Source organism: Fulmarus glacialis, unplaced genomic scaffold (assembly GCF_000690835.1).
Source record: "Fulmarus glacialis isolate BGI_N327 unplaced genomic scaffold, ASM69083v1 scaffold12514, whole genome shotgun sequence".
Classification (NCBI taxonomy): domain Eukaryota; kingdom Metazoa; phylum Chordata; class Aves; order Procellariiformes; family Procellariidae; genus Fulmarus; species Fulmarus glacialis.
Window position 1 is genome coordinate 18,866 of NW_009208769.1, and position 21,029 is coordinate 39,894.

A 21,029-nucleotide genomic window follows, 5' to 3' on the forward strand; every position below is an offset into this window, starting at 1 on the left:
AACAATAGGATGACCCCTGCCCTTCGCTCATGTGTCTGCCTGACTACACACGTGTAAGGGTTTGTGTCTTTAATACTAAAAGACAGGAGTTATGTTTAGGAGAAGGCTGATGCCAGCAGTCACCAAGACCTTTACATTGACTTTTCGTCAGCCCAAGCTGACTGTCATTCTGATGGAGCTATCCTGTTGCTGGGGACCCAGGCTAGTATCTCTCCACAGCCCTGTGCAATTCCAGACAGACATGTTGGATTGCTCTGTGCTATTTCAGAAATCTCTAACACGACACTGCATTGCACCCTGTAGATCTACCTAAGGAAGACAACAGAATTCAACTCCTTTCACACTTCCCTCAAGAGAAGTAAAACTTATAGGTACATTATTTCTTCATTTCTTTCCCTGTTTTGCCCTGTTCAATTCCATACCACATGCAATTAGATGAAATTTGGCATATCTAGTGGGAAGTCAAGGCCTAAATCAGTTGATTATTATCTAGTTCTCAATTAACCCATGTCAACCTAATAAGTAGTGATTATATAACTAGTTGCATTTGGCAACTTGAGCAATGAAGCCAAATAGTAAATGAACTCATAAGGCTGAATTGTACTTTCAGCATTGCAGGTGACATGTTTTTAGCATTGTCAGTGGTTTCTTTTCTGTATCTGAATATGAAAAGTGTTCACAGTTTTGCTTTCCTCAGAACTGTGGCCTACAAAAATACGGCCTCAGAAGTGATAGGAGTAGTAGGAAAGAACAGTGGTACTATCACCACCCGAGGCTCAGGGTGTCTGCTAGAGCAGGGTGTCTTCTAGAGCAGAGTGTCTGCATGCCAACATGGAGAACTCAAGTCAAAATTAAGGGAGTTTATTCTTTATTGTGGACTTAATGTTTGCATTTAAGAATAAAGGCTTTTAGGCCTGAATGCAATCTCCTTTCCCTAATTTAACAGAAAGGCTGAAGTGGGGAGTATAGTTTAAGATAAAGATAGTTTAGATTCCCGATAGTCAGTGGAGACAAATAGATAATCTCTGTCTCCACTGACTGGGGAGGCAATGTGGGCTCTCAACTTAGTCACTTCTTTTATGTGTCTATAGTTAAGAGGAATGAATGCTGGCACAAGCTTTTTTTAGGTTAATATTAAGCAAAGCACAACTTTTGCACCTTCAGTCCTGCCCTTCAAGGTGTTTCCCTTACATGTAAGGTACTGACGTAAGTTAATTCTGTCAGCTCCATGATCTGCAGGTAACATTGTCCAGGAAGACAACCTTCCCATTTCCTTCTCATTCATGATTCTTCCGTAAAAAGTAAAAGGTGTAATGTCAAATACCTAAAACATTTCGGGAAGTGGCAAGTTTACTGTCAGTTGGAATGATACTACTTTTTGCATTAAATATATGCAATGTTTATTTTACATTCATATGACAATTTAATCTTCTACTTTAAGCTGAAAAAGGTTCATTCTGAATAAGTCTCCGCTGTTCCCTTTTAAACCAAAGCATCATCATACCGTGTTCTCAGCAAAATGCCATTACTGTTATTAAACATGAAGACAATTTCCTAATGCATTTAATAATTCTTTTTGTTATTAAGTGAAACCAGGTTGCACAAGCTAATATTACCTAGTTTTGATCACAGAAAAGATACCATGCAATTCTGAGATGAGATAGGAGCCCAAGTATTAGTGTCAGTCAGTCATTCCTTTTGACATCCCATCCATAGGAATACTTTCCAGTGGATTATGCTTTAGAATTTCAATGAGCAGCTGCTATTTTAAGGAACTTTCTTGTCATAAAACATCATGGGGGATTACAGAATCCTGTAGCTGATTCAGCTTATTAATTCAAATAAGATCTATTTCATTACAGTTTTATGATGTGCATCATTAAGGCTTTTAGCCTTGCTGCTTGTATCCTAATAATACGGTTGAAGACCAGCATTGCATAAGAAAATGTAATGTAGTATCTTATTTCTGAGCCATCTGTCACACTGGTGCCTGGAAGACTTGGTTATCAGCCATCCTCCAGGAGCCCATGGGAAGTGATGGAGCGAACTCCTTCCATACCCTAGTGGGCAGACAGCAGCATTACCAAAACCGTCAGCGCTGACACTCATTCAGTTGTCGAGGTGCAGACACAAAAGACCAAATGGTCACATACGCTGCAGGCTTGGAGGTCAGGCCCCGCGCGCTGGCTGGGCAGGGAGGGGAGCAGAAGTTGCTGTTACAGTGTAGTAGTACAGCTATTACAGACCTCCTTTCACTTTCAAGGAGAACTCTTTTGTCAGCTCTCTAAACCAGCCTCTCTCACAAGCATTTGAAGTTGGAAAAAGTTAATTGTTAGATAGGTTGTCTGTGAGAGCTTGCTTGAGGATGTCTGAGTGTCACGGAAACACTCTTCTCTGATAGATTCATCCTGAGCAATCTCTTCCCTTTTCACCCTTGATAAGTGTACTCTTGATAATCCTAAGCAGTAACAGCTGGTTTCATGAACGTAACATCTGTGTGTCGGTACAGCCGTAGCCCTCGGTTAAGCTGCCCCTACTCCGGTGTTATCTTTGGGAGATAACACGGACTCATTGCCTTCCTGCCACTAGCTCCTACAGGTATATAATTAACTTCTTGCCTATATCAGTGATACATTTATTACTCTCCTGTCTTGTCCTGCTACTCAGGTCATTGCTTAAAATAAAAAGCAGAACTCCACCTGTCCACCGCTCCAGGGGAGATATGAATGAAGTTAATGTTATGTGTCTGAGATGAGGAGCCCTCCTGGGCCTGTAGGAGAGATTCTTACTGCTTGCACCCTTGTACGGGCATATAAACTAAGCCATAACGTACCCTTAGAGTGAAGAGTGTCCTGGGAAATTAGATCAATCTGGGTACTGGAAGGGTTTAGATATATATATATTCTGTGTTCTCTTTCAAGTGAATCAGCAGATTTATTTATTTGGGCCTGTATTTCCAGGACAGTGTTATTAATTTTATTTATTTTGCTGTTTCTCTCTGACTTAGAGGTTAAGAGGTATGAAGTCTAATAATGTGCTTTTCTGTTGTATATGGCAGTTAACTCCTTTTTGAAACGCTCAATATATTGCCTTCTTCACTCATTCAGACTCAAGTGAATGACACATAAGGAGAGGTCTTTCAGGGTTAGAGGTCTTTGAACTCGTTAATATTAGCCGTCATTCATGTTTATGACACTATTCTCACAATGAATTCAGGCTAGCGCAACTGTGATGTTAACACCATACATTAATACAACACTTTTATAAAGTCCTATCCTTTGGAAGAGAGATGATTTTTAAAGTAGATCAAAAGGCTTAATTATGAGTTTCATAGTATAGCCTGCACAGGACTGAAGGCAGCCCTGGTATATATGGGAGCACTGTGCAGTGGATGACTGCTATTGCATTACGTAATGCAGGCAAAAATGATGGAGGGGTGGCAGTCCCTAGAGCACCCTTCTCTTGGGAAATCTACGGCTGTCCTCTGCCTTGCTGAAGGATTAAGGAAAGTCATTCTTACATTCTTCAGCTATAATTTAAATTATTTTCAAGATAAAACCATCGCAACACACTGTGGACACAGCATTTGTTATCAGGTTTTTCTCAGTCTGGTAGGAATCCAAAGATATTTGCAGTCTTCAGGAGAAAAAAAAAAACGCAAAAAATTCACCAGCTTTTCTATTGTTTTTTAATCTTGCTGAATACCTCTCCCTAGCTCCTTAAAAGGAGTGAAAATGTTGTAAAGTCCAACCTAAGACAATGTATTTAATTTTTAGAAAATATGTACAGCATTTTTTCATTATTAGAAAATGCATGCACCATTCTTCTCCACATAAGAACTTTTCCAGATGTTTGAGGAAGGCGATCAAACAAGTAAGGCCTCTGTAATATGTAGGCATTTTTGTAAATCTTGGCCACTGTACATCACATAGATCTGAGTAATGAATTGGGAATGTAAATGTAGCTCTAAATGATTAAGAAATATTTTTTACATTGCAGACCAGGGAAGTAAATAGACACTGAGGTCTCCATCTGCAAGCACTATACTTTACCTTCTTCAACTCTGTTTCTTTAATTCTTGCATATTCCTGGAAAGCATCTTACTTTACCAAATATGCCATAGGAAGCACTTACATACCCAAAGGCAAATTAAAATCTATAGCCTGACAGTGTGATACATGCCAGCTGACATTTGTTCCTGCAAAACCTGGATGTCTTTAGCCCCAGGGCATAATTTTTCAATGTAGTTTTAATTTGCTACAATTGACAGTTTGTGGTTCTGTAAACATAGATGAAACATGCCTTCTGTTGCTTGTTACAGAATGAATACCTATATGAAGGTGTTGATGCAAGAGTTATAGAATATGAGGACAACAGGCCCCTCTTAGATATGTTCCTGCAGAAACCAATGGGTTTGTTGTCCCTGCTGGACGAGGAAAGTCGATTCCCACAAGCAACAGATCAGACACTTGTAGGTAAGTATATGGTTTATTTCACAGTTTTGCAGGATGTCTCCCTGTTAGATTTCTGTTTGGCGCGTCCAGTTTAGGCTATACGCTAGTTACGTTTTTAGTGAGCCCACATTCCAGTGTCACAGTATGTTTGAGGGAGGCATGCATGTAGGGATGGATGTGTCTTCGAAGTTGATAGAGAAACATCAAGAGTACAAATGAACCTAAGCTGCTGATCCAGGTTTTGAATTCTCCTGCCTTCGGGAATTTTTAGCTGCAGGGCTTGAAAGATAAAGATCAAACTGAGTTAAAACTCTAGGTTCATATGCCAAGAATACTGTTTTCAAAGTTGAGTCATGTTCAGCTCTGAGATTTTTGATGAGCCGTATCTGAACAAGAATTTTTGTACTTTTTAAGGGTAATGGCTGCAAACCTGCCTCAGTGCCTTTCAGCAAATTATGCTTCCTGTTTTTTTCTATTCAGAAATTAAAGTTAAAACACCTAAATATGTTGTAATTCAGATCCTGAATATTTCAGTACTGCTGACTTGTTGCAGTTACAGTTGATTTAGTTATTTTGGTGGGGTTTCTGTGCACATAAATCCTTGTTTTACTCATTTTTGAATGTGCAAAGTATCAGATGAAAGTTTTAACCAACACCCAATCACAAAACCTAATAACATCCAGTAATGATGCCCATGCTAAAGCAATTATATGAGCTTGTCTTTCTATCCTCATACCTTTTAGTCTACAGTACAGAGGCCCTCAGTCAATTGGTAAATGTTTCCTCACAATTCCCCAAGGAATCCTTAGGGAGGATTACTACACTATTTCATATATGAAGATCAGAATCTTAGAAAGGCAAGTGATTTTCTGAGATCACACATAAAAAAATGGGTACAAAGTAAGTAACTGATCCAAGAACTCCCATATTCTCTACCTAGTGCCTTTTTTTACAAGGTATCTTTGTCCTTAAAAACATCAGAGTCTGTTTTATGCCTCTGTGTTGTCTGAGAAGTCAGGCAATATCCTTAGAGGGATACAGCTTCAGAAGACAATTATTGTACAGTAACTCCAGTAAGATAAGCTATCTGTTTCCTTTCAGAAAAATTTGAAGATAATTTGAAGTCAAAATATTTTTGGAGACCAAAAAGAGTAGATCTAACCTTTGGGATTTATCATTATGCAGGAAAGGTAAGAGACCTAATGATATTAGTTGGGCATTGTGGAATGGTAGGGCTGGAAGGAAATAGAAGAGGTCAGCTGGATTGGTTCTCAATCTTCATTTATTCAGGCCTGACATGGTAATGTTGGCAGTGTCTTACACATCAAAAGTAAACTGAAAAGTTATTTTCCCCCATAAAAACAAGCAATACCAGGAGTGTATTTTTCTTAAATGTCACCAGGTAAATGAACTGACTGTATTATAGAAGAACCAAAACATAACCATTATGTAATGCAACTCAGTGCTCTTCCCCTTAGTTCCTCAAAGTCCTGTACCATGCTTGTTCCCACTGCTTCAAATCAGGATCCAGCTCCATTCTTTCTACTACCTCCTACACCCCATCAGCCTTACTTAGTTCTGTACTTTGTCATCAGCCAGATAGATAGTGCAGGCCCTGCTTTCTGCTTCATTTGGTGAGCAGCGTCTTGTCCTCCTGTACAAGGTGACTTGCTGCACATGCCTTTCAAACTGCTGACGCACTGCAGCAAGATGCCACTGGTCACCTGAACCTTGTCTTTGGAAAGCAGGAGCTCCCACCTCCTTTTGAGCTCTTTTAAAAGGTATGGAGTGGGCATTGCTGTCTCACATAGGAAACTGTGTTGGGTCTGTGCAGTGCTGGAGCAGCTGGCCTGGAAAGAGGCAACATACTGCCCATCAGCTGATGGAAGATAACTTGCCCCTTGTGTAAGACAGCCAGCTACAAAAGTAACTCCTCTGAACCTCATCTCCAGCTGAATTACACTTCACCAGCATAGCATATCTCACTGCTGAGGAGCAAAGAGCCAGCTCTCCCCGTACCATTCTTGATACCAGCCACTGAAGATGGGGATTCCACCAATGCCCCATCAGCCCTTTCCACTGTTCAGCAAGCTTTTTCATTAGGAAGTTTCTCCTACTGTCTAACTTGTATCTCCATTGCTGTGATGTAAGTTCATTACTCCTAGTTCTATTCACTGTGGAACTGGAGAACAATTTATTTCCTCTTCCTTTACAAGCCTTTTTTTGTGATTTAAGACTGCTACTGGGCTGTTTTGTGAGGTTTTTTTCAAAATTAAATATGCCAGTATCTTCTACCCTTCTTCACAGGCCAGGTTTTCTTGTGGGTCCTTTACAGCATCATTGAGATAGAACCCTGGAGGTACATTTTGAGTTAGGTACCATTCCTGGAATTTTTAGAGAGATTTCAATTGCCAATGTGCAGTTTGTGATTTTGCAAACTTCCTCTACAATTAATACAGAGATCTCTAGGAAGAGTGGTACGTCCTGGGTCCAGTACAGCACGATATGAATGAGACAGAAAGATTGTACAGTCATATGGGTAATCCTGTGTGATATGGTTGAAATCAAATGCATTGTTAATTGTGCATTTACACATGTACTGGTGTAAAGGAGGACTACAATACAATTGTCCTAGTGATAAATCCACACTGGCTAAAACTAATATTAATATATCTGCATTAGGGAAAATAAATGTCTTAAGCTACTTTGGAATGATGGATTTGCTTTTAGTGATCTGCATCACAGTGGTTCTCAGTATTGAAAAGTAAGAACTATCAGTGATCAAAAGAAAGACTATAAGCAAGAGCGAGCCTGATGGCTGAAAAACTATTTGTGTATCTTGATATTTTAAAAGCCACATGCCAGAGTGCTTAAATTTACAATTACTTTTCAAAAGCCCAGAAGATGCATAAATGCACTTTTTAAACAGGTTCTATATAATGCAAGTGGATTCCTAGCCAAAAATAGAGATACTCTGCCAGCTGACATCGTGCTGCTACTGCGATCATCTGAAAACAATCTGACGCGACAGTTGGTAACCCATCCTCTTACAAAAACAGGTATTGCTATTGGGGTAATCTTCTTATTCTTCTCTAGCCTTTGTGATGACCACTGCTAGGTTTCATATGACCATTTGTTGATGACATTATACACTTTGTGGCTTAACTTTCCAACCCTAGAATCTATACAGAATGGAGCCCCAGCCATCTCAAGCTGCAGGGGAGGGATTGGTCTGGTCAAGTGCCAAGGAAGTGGTAGAGGCTTCTTTCAGGGTCCTCTCTTCAGGGTAGGGGAGCAAGACAGGGAGTGGAGTGCATCTCTTGAGTTGAGGACTGAACAGAAAGGATCAGGTAAGTCACTGGCCTTTTTTGGACAGGGCATATATAAATTGCCTGTTTCGTCTCAGTGCAATTTTTCTCTAAAGTAGTAGAGAACCAAGGTTGGGGCTCCTAACATCTGCTGCAAAGGGTGAGGAGACACTCCTCTATTTCCCCAGTCTTTCAGTCCTTTACAATAGGTAACTGATGGGATCCTAGTAGTGAGCCCTCCCTCCTTCATAAGTTGGGGTGGAGGAGTATGACTGGGTCTACAGAAATTACTCCTAAGTTGCACCTTGGTTGGACCAGGTCCTTGCATAGTGTCCTACCTGCCATTTTAGGATGATGGGTAAGTCTCCTTACAATCAGTTTGCTATTATGTTGTATTACTCCCTGTGTCATGGCATTGATGCCATACAGTAAGTACTTTACAACATTCCTTTCTTGTACAACTACACGGGAGATGTGCTTGTAGTAGAACAGAAAAGCTAAATTGGAAGACCCTAATGGAAATTTCTCTAAAATGTTATCGTAGCTTACAGAAACTGAGGTTTTGGCAAGGCTCCTATTCTTCACAAAGGGAGCTTTGCTGGTGGAATGCAAAATTTGGTCTTGAAGGTCTATTTTAAGCCAGTGTTCCTGGGAAAACACTGAGCTCAATGTCCTTGCCTGAACTTTTTGACTTGTTGATATCTGCTAAGATACTAAACTATAATTTCTGTAGAGCCAAAGTCAGGGCCCAAATGGTCCTAAGAACTGATCCCAAGTCTTATATAATGTTTTGCAAGATAACTCTGAAGGTTGTTTTAGTCTTCTTGTTAAATATTATGAAACACTGTGTGTGGCCTTTTGAAACTGATCCAAACCATCCAGCTATAGCCAACTAAAAGTTAGATTTGTGATCTAAGTTATTCATCTAGAATCAGTGGAAATGTAGAGTTTTACCCAGAGTCCAACCCATCTTGCCTATATCTCAGGTGTTTCTCTTAGGATGGGATAAATCTCCTCTGAAGGTGCCTCTCTCCACTGAATACAGCAGGGATTCTGTAGACACCTCACTTTCAGATACCTAAAGTTAGGTGTGAGTAAACCTCTATTTCCTTACCACTCTGTGATATTCAGCTAAGCTCAAGGGAGGTTTAGCACTTGATATCATCACGTAACACATTACGCATTAGCTCGGCATGCCGTATATTTGCAGCTGCTTATCCAACTCTTATCCACCTCTTACTGATAGTAGCTGAGCACAGAGAGATTACAGGCTCTCCCAATGGAGAGTGAAATTCCAGAGGTGTTATGTTATTAGCAGAAGCAATGGCAGCATGCAGCAATGGTTGGGTTTTATCAACATAGAGTGACATGACGGAAAGCTCAGCAGAATTTTCATTACTCCTTTAGAAGACCAGTGTCTGTGTAAACCACTTCAGTGCATCTAGTCCTTCAAGTCATCATAATAAAGGTATTACGACTATGTCTATGCAAGTAAACCAAACAGGGCCAGTGAACAGTAGCTGAAACACTCCCACAGGACTGCCCATTCTGATTAATTGTTAGCATGCCTCCCTGGGACAGTTTTGGACCATGTCAGCTAACAGTCTCCCAGAAATACCCAGGCACACTTCAAGAGAAAGCACAGGCCGGCGATGGTTTCCAACAAGCTCTGTGCAAAGATACAATCTTATTTTTACCAGGAGGTTAAAAGAGTAGTGAAGTATAGAGTTTAGCTGTATAGACTTGAGTCATGCCATGTCACTTGCCCTCAGGGCCATAAAGGGGTGCTAGCACTTTTTTTTTTTGACTAATATATATGTAGCCTTAGAACTAGAATAGTACGATAACATCCTTAGGGTAAAACCACATGCATGCCCTAAGATGTATCTTTCTTACCTTCTGCAGCAGTCTGTTTATTTTTTTGCTCTAGTAGGTGACATAAGTGCTGAAGGAGGAAAATTCAGCTCATGTTCCATCTTCATGCAACTTCTTCAGAGCTTGTTCCATCCCAAGGGTAAAAGGGGAAATGAGGACATACTCCGAAAAAGTCAACGACCTTTATAATCATATGGTTCCACTGGGGGCATGAATAAGGTGGTTCAGCATAGTTTTTAGTTTAGATGAGATGTAAGCATTTTGGTAGGTTGCTTTCTTTCATCTTCCCATAGGTAACCTGGCACACACTAAAAGCAAAACTACAATCAGTTACCAAATGTGGACCCCCCAGAAATCAATCAGTCATACAAAGGTAAGAAAACTGATTTTGTGATTCTGCATTGAACCCTAATTTAAACTAGAAAGGCAATACTGTTATTGGTACTAAAAGTAAGCAAGTAACCCCTTCCTTGGTTTTTCTCCCTCTCCTATTTTCTTTTCTGTTTAGCTGGATATCTTTGTGTTGTGCAATTCATATTCCTTCCGTGAGGTAAAAAACTAACTTTTCCCTTCTTTCTGGCTGTAGTTATATAACAACTTCAGGGGAAAAAAAATGTTATTTCCTAGCTGTATTTTAGTAAAAAGAGAAATTAAAATATTGCTGTGGAGTATAGTCAAATTCCTTAGAGAACTACCAAAATAACAGCGATGATGAAATAACAGACAGGACCTCAGACATTGTCAGGTTATTTGTGGCAGTTATTTAGATTTTCCATTGTCAAATTGTGTCCTCTGTGTGTGAACGTTTGTGTATTGTGTAGCAAAGTAATGTAACGTACTGGTGTAACTGATTTGTGCTAGTAATCATGCTGTAACTTTTTCTGTTTAGAATATTGAATACTTTTTTTTTAATTAATTATGTTCTCTGAGGGGTGCTTTGTTGTGGCATTGGAAAGGGCACTGCAGGCTCGACAGAGATAAAAGGTGTCATTTTCTTTCTTCATCTTTACAGAATGAAGCAGGAGATACCGGACATCATCCAAGAGAGACAACCAGCATGAAAACACAGACAGTCGCTTCTTATTTTAGAGTAAGATATCAGATCTTTTAATAAATTTTTCTAGAGTAGAAGAAATGTTTATTCTTTCACCTTTTGAAATGCACCTGTTGATTTAGTCAACAGTCATCCATTTAGAGCTTGTGAACTGCATATGTGTTGCAGCGGTCTGTGCAGTACAAATATCTAGAGGAGATTGTGATGTTTCATCTTTAATTGTACTTGATTACACAGCCACATTTCTGTAATGATGATGTATGATGATCGAGATTAATCTTTCACTTGCTTTTTTTTTCCACCAAGGGAGATAAAGGGAGGTTGGACATTAGTGGTACAGCATTTCTTTAAGAGTTTAAGGAGCAAGAACGCAAAGTTAATTTGAAGCAGGAGCTCCAGAGAAAGATCTTGAAGGTCACTGCTTGGAGGCTGTCCTGAGTCCATCCTTGTGGCTCCTTCAGCAGTGCTCTTGACCTTCCCAAGCACTGGCTGTGCTGCTGGTCCTGCAATAGAAAATAGCTGTGAAGACCATTCTTTCCTCCAAAGTGGTGCACAGAGTTGGTTCACTTGGGCTCAGCTCTGAATTTCCAACTCTTATTTAGTCATCTCTCCCGGCAAAAACATAAAGATGGCTGAGGTGATGTTCATGACCCGTAAGAGTTCATTTACATCTATGACAGAGAACAGTAAGGAACAAGATCTCTGTTTAGTAGATACAAATGCACAGCTCTGTGGACTGCAAAGGATAATTTCAGCCTAGATATCATGGTGGTCCAAAGCTGCATGGTGTTTTAAAGTTCTAGATGGAAAAACTTATTGAATCTCATTCAAACCTAATGTCTGTGATTCAGTGCATTACCAGCACATCTAGCATCAGAGGCTGCAAATGAGTTAATTATATTTACACTTTTCTGTTACTATTTTCTGTAGTGGAAATCCCTGCTCAGACCGTGCTAGCTAATGCTCTTAAATGAAGATTCAGCTTCAGCCCCACTGGTTTACTCACACGCAGAAATCTATGGGTGATTGAGAAAAGCATCTGCCACCTCAGACTGAGTGGAAAAAAAAATTATCCATTAGCATGTCCTACTTGTTTGTGTTCGATTGGCACACTAGTGATGAAGCTAATTAAGCACTTTGCTGCATGGTGCAGCGTCTGTCCAGAATGGAATTGCACATTTTAATAGGAAACATATGGCTCTTGACGTCCTACACTAGTTTCATGGATCCAACCTACTGCTGAACTGCATTACCTCCTGGCTGCCTCTTTCCGTTGAGTCAGGTTGAATCTTGAGGAATGAGCCTCTTCATTTGTGTTTTAATAAGATCCTCTCATGAAGCAATTTTACAAAACACCAGTCAAGGTTGTTTACAGCCAGATTCACCTCAGTTGGCATGGGGAGCTACAGACTGCATCCCCTCTGCTAGCCCGGTACCCTGGTGAGGTGGGAAAAATGCAACTCTGGAATTGTGATTTTGTGTACTTCTAGTTTTGTCCTCCTTCCTCCTCGAAAGTTTCCTCTTGGCAGGGCAGCTATAGTATCACCATCAGCCTATACAATGAACAAGACATGCTAGATCAGAGCAGTTTAAGCAGCCCCTCTTCGGGGGTGGCCTTAGTTTCCTCCAGTCTAATGAAGGGATGGCAATATTTACTGGCTTGCTGCTCTTCCACTTTCCATCTGTAGACGGATGATTTAGTCTCTGGGTGAATAAGGATCTTCAAATAGGTGACAACAGGAAAAAGAAAAAGTGGGCTGTAATCACCTAACAAGGTTCCAAGAGAAGCAAGTAAGTGTAAGGAGAGTTTATATCGTATGTTAGACATGATGGCAGTTCGTGAGAATGTTCTGGGTGGAATTTGGTACATCCATTTGGAATCAGTGTTTCTCTCAAGTAGTATACGCTAGTAACTTACAGATCTTATCAAAGCTAGAATTGTTGTTGGGTCATTTACTTCATCTACCATTAAAGTACCAGCTTACTGAAATGTAAATAGGTTTGGACATGGTTCTGATCGTATGAAATAAAATTTCAGCTACACATAGACCTATATACAAGTTTTATAAATATCCTGGTGGCAGATATCTTGTTACTTTCTTGCAGTATTCTCTGATGGATTTGTTATCCAAAATGGTCGTCGGCCAGCCTCATTTTGTCAGGTGCATCAAGCCAAACAACGACCGGCAGGCAAACAAGTTTGATAAAGAAAAAGTATTGGTTCAGCTGCGTTACACAGGAATTCTGGAGACAGCAAGAATTCGAAGACAGGGTTATTCACACCGTATACTGTTCGCTAACTTCATAAAACGGTAACATTGATGCAAAGAAGCCTTTTTCTCTCCTATCATTGCTGCCCAGTGTTTGCTAAGCATCAGCAGTGTCTTTGGTATGGTCTTTAAAGAAAAAATACAAAGACATTTCCTGTGACAAAGAAGATTACAGACTGGATGACAGAGAGTAGTTCAGGCACAAGATTAGTGGCCTGTTTTGGATTGGTAGGGGAAGATGATGCATCTCAGGATGATTGTTTAAGGCTCCCTGCGCATTTGGGTAAAAATTGTCTTGCTTATAATCTGCAAGTTTTCTTCAAAAACTTGAGGTTTAGAAATGTAATGCTTCAAATTAAAGCTGAGAATTTGGAGCAACAGCATCCAAGGAGCACCACAGTTTCTCTAGCTCCTGACATTCAGCACTGTGCAGCATCTGCTTGTGCAGGGTGGGTGATAATTTGGTATTGCTAATCTAGCGCTGAGAACTTCATTAAGTGCATAATTTTGTTTAAAATATAATTTCTAAGTATTAGTCACTTGTTAAGAAGAAGAGTAATGAACTCACTATGATTTTATAATTCCTTTAACTATCTCTTCTTCCACCCCAAAAAATTAATCCTGAGCACTTATTCTGCACTTCTCTCTTACAAATAAAGACCCTGAGTATTTGTCTCAATCAGAACTGCGATTTATGGAATGGAGATCAAAACTGGGAAGAAGCAAGGAACACCCATTCAGACAGAAGCACTTAAAAGTAATAGTGCACTAGAAATAGAGAGCTAGCAGCAGAGTGCTGCAGATGCACGAGGAGAGAGAGGAAGGACAAAGTGATGTTTTTATAGCAGTTTCTGGAAAGAATAATCCTGGGACTATTACATTTTGGAAGAGTGCAGCATGGGAAAAGGTAGTTATCACTGCACCAAGATGTGCTGTGGCTTTTGGTCACTGCTTTTTATAAAAAATTTTACTGTTCAGGTAAAAGAGAGGAAAGCAGTGAACATAATGGGGTAGCTCTCCAGAGAGCGTGCCCCTCATTGCAGTGAGACTGTGCAGATCTTTGGCACTGAGGATATGGCCCTCAAACAAAAAGGGATTTTTATTAAGTATCTATCTCCTTGTCTTTTTTTTTTTTTAATAGTTAAGAGTTACAGGTAGACCTGGGATAATGGCAAAATTATTTTGTTAGAATAAAAATAAGCCAATTCATTGTGTAGTAAAAAGAAAAAAAAAAGGAGCTGTAGGAATTGGTGATAATGCAGGAATCAACATCGTCTCTTTTTTTATTATTCCATGAGGAAATTGTTACCGTTATTTAAAGCTGGTACAACCCAAGCTTTGTGTATAAAGGCTGAATAACAAGAAAAAAGCAGAATGTACTGTCAGGAAGCACACATAATTCATGTAATTTTCCTGAATTAAAAAAAACAAGATAGGTATGGTTCATTTTGTTATGGAGCATTTTGGAAAGTCCTGGAACATGCAAGAACGTTCCTACCCAGCAGCTGAGCTGGTACGTTACAGGTAATTTTTATATGTGAGCATCCTGACCTCTTCTCCTAGTCAGAATTAATTCTGAGTAATGAGTTTACCAAATTAAATGCTTACATATGATATGTCATAGTAGCATATATATGTTCCAAAAGGACCGGCAAAGCTGAATCCAAGGAGGTAACAAGAGCTGGGATGCATCTCATATCATATTAACTATCTCAGAGGTGGTCTAGCACATGAGATAAGAAATAAAATTTTCATGAGATTTCTAGATATGAAATAAGCTAATTTAGGCAGAAAAGCTTTAAAAATATTTTCATTTTGCCACTGGAATCATTTTCACAGAATGCAGAGAGCCAAAGAACTGGTGCACAACTCTACTTGGGTTGCACACTTTTTAAAAGCATTTTGGTGTTGATATAGAAGTAAACAACCCTCCAGGGTGTGCAATGTCACTCATCCACTTTTGATTGAGTTTTTCAGTACTGCATATAATCACAGCAATTTCTTTCATATGCTGTTTTGGTTTTTTCAGTGCTATGTTTTCTTTCATGCAACTGTTTTTATTATTTAAATGAATGGTTTAAATGTATTTGCATCTATTGCTCGCTATTAATGGAATAAAGAATCATATATTTGTCTTTAGGTATTACCTCATCTGTTACAAAACAAATGATGATCCTCCAGTCAGCCCGGAAACCTGTGCTGCCATCTTGGAAAAAGCCCGCCTTGACAACTGGGTTCTTGGAAAAACTAAGGTAATTTTTTAATATACTGTATCTGCATTATTGCAGTATGTCATTGTTAACTTATTAAGAAATTTGTTTTCTCATCCATTTCATTGGGGTAGCTCTTGGTCCCTATTGGTTTAAAAAAACCTGCTGGGTACTGTTCCTTGATACCTGGCTGAAATCCTGACCCTGTAAAGTGTTAAAATTCTGATCAGCTTTAGTGAGGCCACAGTGCAAAGCAGTATGTGACAACAACACTGCTTGCATTTTCTTTCAAAAAATGTGGTAGTAAGGATCCCAGTGAGCTTAGTCCAAGCTTTCTTAAGGAAAAGAAGTTATACTTCGTCCCTGGAGCAATCAGACTCACAAAGGGAGAGCAAAAGGTTTTGGCTTTCCGGCCAGAGGCCTCTGTGGCAGACTTTCCTGAACACTGGGGGAAGAGATAGCAGGATGATCCCATATATGTGAAGTTGGGGGAAGGCTTTAATAAAGAGAAACACATGTCTCTTCCCATACTCTTGCTTTTGGTTCTAGCTCACTAGTCTTCCCAGTGTGCCAGAGAGGGACACCCACCTACCCCCAACTGACAGATCTCAGGAGGTCTGCCAGAGAAAAGAAGCATCAGACAAGTACTGCACCAAGTCTCTCTATTTGCTAATGTAACAGAAGTGCCCAGGAAGGATATGGATAGAGAGAGAGATGGATTCTAAACTATTTGAAATCACCTCAGTGTAGAAGAAACAAATGTTCTTCTTCTGAGACATCTTCCTGGATAGGTGGGACAGAAGCCATGAAGTTACCTTCTCCTCAACCTTTATTTCCCTCTGCTGTCTTAGTGAGGCTAATGGACAACATGCAGCCAAAGGAAGCGTATCTTGAGATGTGAGATCTATAGCTTACATTTACTTTAATTAGGGTTAACCTGTATCTGTACCAAAGAGTGATCAAAGATTGGGGGAATTCTGCAAAATAAGCATAATTATTGTCTTAATTGCACAAGCTCTTTCTACACATTTTATTTCATCCTAATATGCACCAGGAATGTATTTGTATCCCTCGTGCTGGACTAGTTTTTCAGGGGTTATATGAGCTTCATGCTTGATAAAAGCAATTTAGTAAATAAACAATGCCTTAGATTTAATTGGAAAGCAGAGAGGTTGAAGGTTCCAGATTTGGATCACGTTTATGTAAGATACATCAGATCTGTGAGGTTAGCAAAACTGTCAGCCTCATAGTTTTGAAAACAGATTTATAGTTACAGACTGAAGTTTTGCACTGGGACTTTAAAACATCTTCCCATGAAAGCATGAATAAGCAGGCACTGACAAAAGATGTTGAAGGGAGAGTAAGGTAAACTAATACCCCAAACAATCAAAATGCTATCTTTAACAAGAATGATCCTTTAGATACTACAGCTAAAGAGTCTGCTCATCATTTGAAACCAACTTGTAACTCTTGTTGATGTTAAATGGATGGAGTGAATACAGGGCCTGTGAGGGTAACTAAAACTTTTGCTTGTCTGCCTACTCTTTTTAAGGTATTCCTCAAATACTATCATGTGGAGCGGCTAAATTTGATGCGGAAGGAGACAGTTGACATGATTATTTTGATTCAAGCCTATGTCAGAGGGTGGCTGGGTTCAAGGAGATACAAAAAGATAAAGGAACAAAGGGAACAAAGTGCTATTAAAATACAGTCAGGTAATAGCTTTAAAACATTTACCATTTTGCTTAAAGCTAGTGCCTGTGTACAGTTGATAGATGGATGTGCATGCAGGATGTGGATTTTGCTGTTTTCCTGCTGTTATATTTGGCAAAATATCTTACACTTGGTGATACCTGTTCTTATGAAGAAAAATTTCTTTTAACCAGGTTATGACAATCTCTTTACTGAAGTTAGGTTTATCAATGTTACTTTTAAAAGGCAATTTTAACAATGGAACAATGTGGTTGCACAGATGATACTGTTATTAATAATATTCTGGCATGGTCTGACAAGGTTGTATAATATAATAATGAAAATAAAATGTCTTAACCGTCCTAGATAATAAGACCAATTACACTGTTGATGGAGACATCAATTTTTAATACATTTCAAACATCATCTTATTTTACATTCTGATTTTCTCGTGTTTTGTATTCATTTCATTCATAATAACCTTACTCACCAGAAAACATAGTTTTTACGTAGATTCACTGCTTGTGCTTGTTTGCCATTTTTTTGGAAAGATAAAGCCTGCAAAATATTTATGAATATTTTAGTGGAGGTCTGTAATTCCTTCCAGACTTTTTTTATTTTTGCAGCCTTTTGTGTAGCTAACGGATTATTTAATTTTTGACATCTTTTTTCAGCTTACAGGGGTTTTGTTGCTCGTAAAGAATACACAAATACAAAACATAATAAAAAAATGGAAGAATATATTACTAGACTTCAAGCAAGTAAGAATTGTTTGCTTTTGTGGCTTTTAATGTGCTATCTGTACACAATATGTTGATCCAGATTCTTTGCTGTTACCTAGCTACACTGATTGACTATGTTCATTTACACATTCTGAGGTATAATTTATCTATTATATATCTATATACAGTGGTTGAAATGGGTCAATGTATTCCTTTACCTTTACCTCAAAGTGGCTTACAGGCACTTTCCACAACTGTGAAGTGGGCTAGTTAATGCCACAGCAAGCCTCTTCACTCCTAGTCTGATATGTCTAAGTATTACAGCTGGTATTGTTGAAGCCCCATATGACACTATCTGCATAGCATGTGTGTGTGCGTGCTGTTCTGTTAGCAATAGGTTTTGTTACATATTAGTAATACTTATGTTTGAGAAGACTATAACCTGTAATTTCACTCATGTCTCAGATTTTTGTTTTGCTATCACTCAGTCCAACCTAGCAAAATATTCCTTCTCTTCTGCAGCTGTAATCACCTTGGGCCCAGATGTATGCTATGTGACATCCCTTTTTCCTCCCTATATTTCTGTCTCCCCCGTCCCTGCAGAGATGTCCCCAAGCCAGATGTAGTCAAGGCAGCTCTGAAAACAGCAGCAGTACAACTAGAGAGGCACAGGTCTGAAAACAGCTGGCACAAATCTGCACCGCACTTTCAGTAATTACAAAGGTGGCAACCCCAAATATAAGCTAGTGCTGCCAGTACCCAGGCTATCTAGATTTAAACTACCTCAGATATGCCTTCATGAGTATATACGGACACCAGTGCTGGTTTTAGTCATTGTCAGATGCATCTGTCAATTGCAGTGAACCAAGGTTAGTGTGTACTGAAGAGCACTTCACTGCAGTTGGTAGAACTTCATCAGTGTAGAAAACAATCTAAAGCCAGAATAAACTCCAGTGATGTGCCAAAAATAATTACACATCTGAAAGTTGTCAATTATATTAGGATATTTAGCAAATGCAAAAGTGTGAATTTACCACTTTGCTCTGTTTGTTGAACTCCCCAATGTTTCTTCTTGACCACCTTCTCTGTCCTGTGTGCAGTTTAATTTCAACTTTTTTCAGCACACGAGAAGCATGAACAAAACGGAAGTCCATTTTTACTTAGCGCTCTCAGGTTTTTTCCCCTCATTTATCTCTAAAGCAATACAAAACTCCTCTTCCAGTTTGAAAACAAAGCTTACACAGCTACTATCTCATAACAAAGTTCTCAGGAAACTTCAAGAACCAGAATAATTCTAAAAAGACCAGACTTAGCTTATATTGGCATGTCCATTGACAATGTAACTTGATTTACTTCAAAATAACTCCTGTTGAGATGCTTTTGTGTGAAAATGGAATGAGGATTGGCTCAGAAGTCCAAGAAACTCTAGAAGTATACCAAGTGCTTTACAATTTGCACTTTTCTAAGGCCCTGTCAGGCAGCAGTATAAAAATGAATTGTGCCACTTCCAATAAGTGTTTGGGTTCCTTTACCCTCTATCCAATTATCAAGATGTAATTTATGTCCCTTTTATACAATGCTTCTTACAATGAATCACTGCATCTAGTGGAGCCCAAGTTGGTCTAAATTATGAGTAGGGAATGCTAAAGCAAATAAAACCTAGCACCAAGTTATATGAATGTGTTAGAATAGACTGCTTATGCTCCCTTCCCATTCTTAAGTGAGCTTGACACTTCCCTGTGATGCAGAACGCTCTCAGCAGAGTTGGAGTAAGAGCTCCCATATCTACCATCTCCTCAGAGTATTTAAATCACCTGAATCCTCTATCCCCATAGTCTTGGTACTACATTTGGAATTAGAGTTGAACAGAAATATTTTGACAAAACACTATGGTTTTTTTATTTTGCCAGGGATTAGGGGATTTATGCTGAATCCCTGGAATTGCAGACTTGTCCAAATCACAGCACTGTGGAGACTCTTATCAGTTCCCATTAGGAAATTATTTGCAAGTGCAGGAATTTTTGAAGCAACATTCTGAATGCAATTCAGTTTCTGATTAAGACACCTCAGTTTAGATGTCTAAAAGTGACCTAGGTGTCTAAACTCCTCTTATAGTCAGCAGAGCCTAGAGTTTGATTAATTTTATTCAAAACCACCAAATACTCAGCTCATTTGACCCCATATTGGTATCTAGTGTCATTTGAGATGCCCTAGGTTATCTTGCCTGGCCTCCAGCTTTATTTCGTGTGGTATACCCAACTTTCTCTCTCCATAAAGTCCAATCTGTCTTGTTCTTTCTGTCAGCTCCATGTAAATGCCTTGGCTATCCTGGAGCACTTCAGATGGCACTAGATACCTATGTGCTGGCAACTGCATCAAGCCCCTAGTGACTAGTCAGTGCCTACACGTCTCAGGGAGGACCCATGTTTGAGTCCTTATTCATCCTGGTTCAGACCGGAATCTTGAACTTGTGCCTCCCACAAAGCACAAGGAGCGAGTACCCTTGCCACAGTGCACCTGGTTACTGTGGAGCTTAGCGCATCTTTCATGCTGAGCTTTTTCATTTTGAATAATGAGTCTTTGCAAAAGGAGCATGAGCTAAGTCATCTGTAACTGCTGAGCTATAAAATTTTCAGTTTCTTTCTGATCTAGTGAATGTTCAGCTAATTCCAAGCCTATGCCAGAAGAGAGCCTGGTAATCTCTATAGCCTGATAATCAGGCATTTCCCAGGGAAATGAAAGACTGAGTCAAATCAATTGCCTGAATCAGGCAAAGCAGGTACATGAAGCTGAGAGCACTGTGTTCTAGAGGCACTTCTATAGCACTATGCTTCTGCTTCATTCTGCCTCTTCCTGTATTTTCTTTAGTACAATAAGATACAAAGAAAGGGCTTGTTTGTATCCTCATGTAGAATGGGTACTGCTTTCTGAAATCTCAAAAAAGTTTTGTGGGACAGAATAATTTCAGATGAAACATAATCATAATAACACCCTGGTCCGTATTTCCTTGTTGTTTTTTGTTTAATGCTGTTATCATTTGACTCTCTGAAATGTGTGGGACACCCATTGCTTGTTGCCTAAGGTTGTTTTATATTACAATTTGTATCAGTTGCCAGAGGATACTTACTCAGGAAGAAGAGAAAAGAACTAACTGAGGCAAGGAACAAAGCAGCAGTAACAATTCAGTCTCACTACAGGGGATATAAGGAGAGGAAGATCTTCAAAAGGAGGAGGTAGTGTTATTTTCTCTCTCTTATGTCACTCAAATGTGTCCCTTTTCATTAACTGCACTGCTGAAGAACAGCAATGTAAGCTAAAAGTGAAGCAAATTAGGATTATTCTAGATATCTGTGCAGAGGTAATGTACATTTATGTGGAGGTTTTTAATGTCAGTAGCCAATTTTCTCATATTTTTAAGCCCAGGGAATAAAGGCATATTTAGGG

At 39.3% G+C, this 21,029-nt stretch overlaps 1 protein-coding gene across 1 annotated transcript in view; it reads left to right on the plus strand.

The window, feature by feature from the left end:
- Window positions 1–21,029, plus strand: part of MYO3A (myosin IIIA) — a gene marked incomplete at its 5' end in the record, with an annotated part of 57,222 nt that overhangs the window by 17,060 nt on the left and 19,133 nt on the right. Inside the window, 9 exons of the mRNA XM_009576609.1 lie at window positions 4,322–4,475; window positions 5,556–5,644; window positions 7,384–7,513; window positions 9,931–10,010; window positions 10,650–10,727; window positions 12,798–13,003; window positions 15,102–15,213; window positions 16,724–16,886; window positions 20,695–20,818. Coding sequence (XP_009574904.1) covers window positions 4,322–4,475; window positions 5,556–5,644; window positions 7,384–7,513; window positions 9,931–10,010; window positions 10,650–10,727; window positions 12,798–13,003; window positions 15,102–15,213; window positions 16,724–16,886; window positions 20,695–20,818 — 1,136 coding nt within the window. The remainder of the gene's footprint in view (window positions 1–4,321; window positions 4,476–5,555; window positions 5,645–7,383; window positions 7,514–9,930; window positions 10,011–10,649; window positions 10,728–12,797; window positions 13,004–15,101; window positions 15,214–16,723; window positions 16,887–20,694; window positions 20,819–21,029) is intronic.